This window comes from Pyxicephalus adspersus, chromosome 7, assembly GCF_032062135.1.
Source record: "Pyxicephalus adspersus chromosome 7, UCB_Pads_2.0, whole genome shotgun sequence".
Classification (NCBI taxonomy): domain Eukaryota; kingdom Metazoa; phylum Chordata; class Amphibia; order Anura; family Pyxicephalidae; genus Pyxicephalus; species Pyxicephalus adspersus.
In genome coordinates this window covers 36786086-36792930 of record NC_092864.1, presented here as the reverse complement: position 1 = coordinate 36792930, position 6845 = coordinate 36786086, and the positions used below count along the sequence as shown (strand labels likewise).

Here is a 6845-nt window from a genome sequence, read left to right as displayed (position 1 = left end):
AATTTTTGTTTTTTGGTGGGAGTCTGCTTTAGGCATACTTGCATTTGCTGCCACCTGGAATTTTTCTGTTCATTTTGGGGTAACATTTTAGAAAATAATAGGCTGCTTGGAACTTGGGATAAAGAGTATGGCTGTTACCCTTCTATGTCAGCATTGAGCACAGAAGTGTAGGAACAGGAAATGCATTTTCAAGCAATAAAGGCATGTTAAGGCACCTTTCCTTTCTCCAGTGGCTGAAGTTATATCACACATACCCTTTATACCCTGTTGGGAAATCTCCCAGCCAGCAGCTATGATCCTTTCATCTGCTATAAAAAAGGGGAAAGGATCTTAATGTGCTGATATAACCATTGAGTATCACAACGAGTCCAGGCATTTAGGCAGTTCATTGAAGTAGATGTCTCCCTGGCCTTCATTATGGAAGAGATGTCCTCACGTCTATGGGCTATAGACATACATTCATGGTCATTTGACTGCATTATGAAACCATTGTGCCATTAACATACACTGTCATTCACTGTTACTTTACAGACATTTAGAAAATCGTTTTTATCTTGTGGTATAACAATGACTCTATAAAATATCCTTCCCAGGCGATTTTTGCAAAGAGATGAGTCTGCCCTGTGCATTATTGGGACCAGCAATCTACAGGCACAAATATTTTCCTAATATGACAATTATCATATGGATCAGACAATCATTTCATGCACCGCCTAAAAAATTAGATCAGCCTTGCTAGTAATCAGAATTTGATCTATGCTAAGATTCAATCACTCTAAGATCAAATCAAAACTTCAACTTGAAAACTAAGTTCAAAGTCTAGCAAGTCAATTTTCCTTTTTACATCATTACGGTATTATCCCTTAATTCTAGGTGCCTTTTAAAGGACATATAAAAATTTCTCCCTGGCCCTACATCTGAAGCCCCTCAACCAAACCAAGGTTTTTGTTTACCCCTTTCCAATGGCAGTGGCTACCTAAAGTTGTTGAAATCCTGTCCCCTGAAGCCCATGTCTGCACAGTAACTATCCACTAATAAGCCTTAGCCTTACCATGCTGTGTACTAGCCACTCTTACTGTGGTGCTGATTCGACTCAGCTTTGACTTCGCTTCAGTACATGATTAAGTATGAAAAGGACATAAAGCTGCACAATCACATACATCAGTTGTTTTATCAAACTTTGTTTAAATAGAAAAAAAACTCCCTAAGCAGCTTTACTGGTAAATGTTTACAATATCTTAATTGCCATACCAGTAACCTTGGATCAAGGTTTAAGTCTATGGGGAGTCACTGTGCAGACTGAGCACAACATTTCTACAGCAAGGCTGTAAACACCTTAAAGTTCCTCATTGCAAAGAACTATGTAGGCATGGCAAACTTAAATTTAGATTGTAATCTTAAATATAGGCCTATTCCTGCTCTTTTAATAGCAAGTACAAGATAAAGAACAAATAAATATAACCATTGATGTGTCAAAACCAACTTTAAAAATGCATAATAAAATAAATCAGTATATCTGCGATAGGCTACACTTACCTGCTTGCTAATCTCCCCAGGATCGATGATAACCATTGACTTGGACTGACTTAAGCGTTCATGTTGGGAACCTGGGCTCTTTATTCTCATTTGGACGGCTTCTGATTTGTTCACATTTGAATGTGTCTCCTCAGAGGTCTCAGATAATACCTTCAAAAGACATATTTTACAATAAGTTCAGAGAAATTAAAGCACGACCTGAACTCAGAAAGTTAAGTCACTTACTATTTGTTGGCAAATGTTTTCAATCCTGGACTAGATTTTTTCCAGGTTTGTTGGGTCAACCCAGGTTTACATATGAAATTTTATCTTTACATGTCTTGAGAGCTTTGATAAATTAGGAACATAGTGCAGAACAAGACATGGCAAGTTACTGATCAAGGAAGATCAACTGATGGAAGACCAAAGAAAAACGCAATTCCAGTTTTCAACCTCTGTCTTTTTTTTTTCAGGCATAGCTTCCAGAGATCTAGTTTTAGTGCTCCCATGAAGCTCCTGAAGGTAACTAAAGCCCCATACAGATGTCAGATGGAAGGCATTGAGAACAATCTATTAATGATCCATGAACATTCTCGGTGGCCAAATGACAAGAGAATAGTTTCATACATATGCCAACACTACAAACCTTCACAGAGCACAGAAGACCACTGTTCCTAGCAGCAAATGGGAATATTCAGACTTTGTAACATAATTTCTTCCTCTTCAATTAAGCACAAGTGTACTGAGCCAGACAATAGTTCTTAGGTGAACAATACCTAACTGTGCCAAGCACCAGAATATTGCTTGTTCTCACCAAAAATAATTGTAGTTAGTCCTCTTTGCTGTCTTTGGACATTTTTAGAGTAAATGTTTACCAAACGGTGTGTCGGCATGTTTTAAACAATCATTTAGTGTGTATGCAGACATCTGGATGACTTCTGCTCTGTGTTATTCCACAAGGTGCTAATCAATTGTCACCCTGGTATAGGACAAAAAGCAAAAGTGTACACCTGGCACGATTTATAGGGCCCTGTAACCTACATACATGACCTCTTGGCAGCCTTTTTTTGCTATTGAATAATTCCCTTTCTTTCTGGTCACCAATACAGAAAGTGAAAGTAAATCTCTCTAATAGATCCCTGGGTAGCAGTAAATATATAGCAGAGTTGTATTTTAATACTTCCCTATTCTATCTAAAATAAACACATTTTAAAGATATGCTTTATACAGTTCTGACCTCTCTGGTTTTTGTTTTGGATTTCCCTTCCTTTTTTTGTACATTACTTCAATATGTGTATAGTGACCAATGGGAAATTATAAATGTAAAGCAATTAGGAACTGTTCTGTAGTGTTCTGATAAAACATAAACTCTGATTGGTTGGTCCAAGTTTCTGTACTAGATCATCGTCATTGCTCTCTCTGCTGCCTCATTAAATAATCCTGACAGCGTTATGTAGTTCCATCTGTGCTATTGACACTCATTATTACAAAAGCCGCCCTGCCTTGTGCGCTGGCTCAACACACTTTCTTGCACACATGGATAAACTTTGTTAATTTCCTTCCTGAATTATTTATAACACGCGTCAGTCTTCCTTGTAACTTCAAGTACAACACACAAAGTATTGCTGAGGGTCAGTAAGCCCAGATGCCAAGCTGTTCACAGGCCAATAGTGTTCTAGTGCCATCTGTTGGAATCTCATTTTCCCCCCTTTTTAGTATTATTATTTTTTTTTTTTTGTGAAGCATATTACTTCTTTGACACACGTGGGGAAAGACAAGAAGCAACAATCATGTTGAACACACCAACCAGTAGCAACCAATAACCTTTCATTGGTTTAGAGCAGACAAGATAGTGAACGTTGCTGGTTGATTGGCTGGTAAAAGTGAATGAATCCTGCACAAATTTCCAAACAGGTGAAGTGGAACTGAACTCAAAAATAAAATTTTTGCAATATCTAGTAGAAAAAACATTCAACTAGACTAGTTCTTGTGATGTTAAAGACGTTTCACAGTTTTACATTCGCTTTATTGGTTATACCAGTGTAGGAAATACCCAACATTAAAATCTACATAGCACAAACTCTACCAATTATCCAACTACTGTGGAAAGTGACATAGTAGATGTTAATTGTTTAAAGCTGAACTAAACCACATTATACTCCCCTGTCTCCACTTTAAGGCAGGGCACCACATCTTTTTCAATCTCTTCCTAGTTGCAATTTTCAGCCATCTTGATTGGCTGAATGAGGGTGACTTAACTCCCATGCAGGCATAGGACCTAATTCAGGCCCGGCAACTGCAGGGGAAGTTTTACAGCTCCAGTGAACGATCAGGTTAGTAAGAAAGCTTATTGCAAAAGGGACTATTATTTCCTTAACTACTCCCCGACCACTCCACATTTCCCAGTAATGCTCCTATCACCCTATGCCCTTCTATGCCAGTGCATCTACCCTCTCATTACCATTTTCTAACAGAGGGGCAGGTTTAGCCAAAATGGGACTGGGCCAAATATGTTGGGGATTGCAAATGGAGGACAATCCAGCTACCTGTAGCCCTGGAGAAGATGGAAACCCAGTTTGCCCTCTTTTTCCCCAATAACATTGGCCCTGCTCTAACCACAGCCCCCTTCCAGTTCACCTAATGGCTCCACATCACCCCATTGTTTTCTGTTCCAGTAAATCTGCCCTTAGTTTATTTTTATTTTACTTTACCTCCTCCATCCCTAGTCCACTAACCAACTTTTATCCTGTCAACCATTCTCTTCCTATTTGCCATCTTTGGCCATTTTGATTGGCTGAGCTAGGGTGACGTAACTCCCATGCAAGCATTGGAGTTCATTCAGTCCCGGCAACTGCAGGGAAGCTCAGCAAATTTTGACAGCTCCAGTGAACAATCAATCGAAAACAGTTATTGTTAAAACATATTTTCTATTCTTTCCAACCACCCACATCTCGTTCAAACTACATCCACCATGGTGACACCTCTATGAAGCTAAAAAACAGCAGTTCTGCTTTTATTATGTGTTCAGGTTTTTTCTTCTATGGAGTATAAATTAAAAGTAGAGGTTTGGTTGACAACAGATGAAGATTTTTTTTAATCTATTTTTTATTTTTACATCTCTTGATACTTTTGAAAACATTAGGTAAAACATATTATTGGCCTACCTTGGAATCCTTCTTAGGTGGGACAGATCTGGGTGGTTTCCAGGATCTTTCCTTACTAACAACATGGACATAGTATTTCCTGCCAGAAACATCCTCATATTCCTCCCACTGGCCCAGAAGTTGGACTGGGGGACCTGAGGGACTCGGAGGCTCCAGAATGACGGTTCTTTGATTTTTACAAGTAAATCCAGATGATCTGCTAAAGCCAAAGAAAAAATACAACTATTTAAAGACATGTCTATATTAGGACTATATTATATGTACAGTTAAATCCCCCCATATACAATAAAATGTGATGTACAGTCTGTTGTTTTTTTTTAATTTGATGATGAATGTTTGCAGCACATGGGTATTTGCCTTATGACCACATTCATATTGAACTACAGATGTCCCAATTACAACACAGCTTTGAAAACAAAACAACATCCTTTTTTTAAATATGATTCACAGTGCATGTGTACTGCATTGCACCACTATTATTATATTAGCAGCTGCTCATTACAAATATAGATATCGGCTGGTATGGGCAACAAGTGACACCAGTAAAAGGATGATGATGACCTTTGCTAAGGGTCCCATTTATAATGGAGATTGGATTTCTCACATTATGCATCAGTGTATTACATACACTGCAGCCTGATTTTTATAAATAATATGGGACAGTGTGCATAGTTCAGTGAGGCTAAGAAGGGGATGACAGTACAAGATCAGGGTACACAAGGAAAGCAGAGGGAGTTTTGAGGTTACTTTTAACTAGAGTTCTGCTTTAATCAATTAGATCTGGTGGTTAATAAGCCATTGGGCAGTGCCAGGAAACATGAAAGATATGTAGAGATATGTACTCCTCTCTCCACACTTGAAGACATTTAAGCCACTATGAATTTGACTTAGTTACTACCTGGTACTCAGCCATGCCTCCATTTGTCATACTTTCTAATGACAAGTGAATATAGGCATCTAATCCTTTGGTTGGACTGAAAATACTAAATATTAGCATTATATTTAGAATGATACTCATCAGTGATGGGGGAACGTGCCCATGTCTGCTTCACTATGAGTTCTGAAAAGGTTTTTAATGTTTGCTTAACCCTTTTGCTGTGAACCCAAGTGGGTGAATAATGCCCAAGTGGGCAATAGTACCACCCTAACAACTACTGGTAAATTGAAATTTGTATTATTCATATGCCCTAGGCAGCATGGTGGTTTAGAAGTTAGCACTCTGGTCTTTGCAGTGCTAGGTCCCAGGTTTGAATCTTGGCCAGGACACTATCTGCATGGAATATGCAGGCTCTCCCTGTCTTTGTGGGTTTCCTCTGGGTACTCCAGTTTCCTCCCACATTCCAAAAAACATGCAGTTAGGTAATTGGCTTTCCCCCAAAACTGACCCTAGCCTGTCTTAATGTCATATGACTATGGTAGGGACATTGGATTGTGAGCTGCTTTGATGGACAGCTAGTGAGATGACTATGGGCTTTTTAAAGCACTGCACAATATGTGAGCATTATATAAATATTGAATAATATTAATGCCCTGTAACTATGTTGGCAGCATTCCTATTGGCTGAGGATTGTTAGGTGTGGTACCCCAACTAGCTTCTTATAATAATCTCACTAGCTTTTAAAATTGCCTATGAGAATGTGCCAATATATTTACTGCCAGGGCAATTATTAGCAGGGCCAGGAACTCCACCAAGCAGTAAACTGGATGTAATCCCTAATACCCCGGCATATATTCTCTGGTTTTAAATTCTAAAAACTGTTTTATCTTCACAAGAAAACACTAAGACCTATACCTGAATGAGAACCATTGCATTTAAGGCCCATTTAGCTCTCTTCATTGTGGTAATGTGTGCTGCAATGTACATGCATTGCTGTATTGCTGTGCCATTCATTCACATAAAGAAGGAGATGTGTGGGATATATTTTAACTAGTGCAAGGTGCAAAAAATATCTAACAATTCAAATAAACACAAAGGCAACATAGTGAAATGCAAGACATCTCCAGCCAACTTACCTGTCCCAGGCTGTTACTGTCTTCTCTAAAGTACCCTGTAAAATTTGGCGGCTTTGGTAAAGGAAATCACTGTGATCACATGTAAACAACAAACTGAATCTTTAACTGCTCTTCGTAGTAATGAACGTTCTACAGTAAAAGGATGGGATGTAA

At 38.6% G+C, this 6845-nt stretch overlaps 1 protein-coding gene across 2 annotated transcripts in view; it reads right to left on the bottom strand.

Moving 5' to 3' along the window:
• Positions 1-6845, bottom strand: part of ARHGAP15 (Rho GTPase activating protein 15) — a 309490-nt gene extending 302645 nt beyond the window's left edge. The window contains exons 1-3 of one of the 2 annotated variants that reach the window (XM_072418118.1): positions 6693-6845; positions 4680-4878; positions 1537-1686 (exon numbers count right to left, since the gene is read on the bottom strand). In XM_072418118.1, the coding sequence (XP_072274219.1) occupies positions 1537-1626 (90 nt within the window). In that variant the 5' untranslated portion in view covers positions 1627-1686; positions 4680-4878; positions 6693-6845. The remainder of the gene's footprint in view (positions 1-1536; positions 1687-4679; positions 4879-6692) is intronic. The other variant, XM_072418119.1, reaches the window with a different exon arrangement.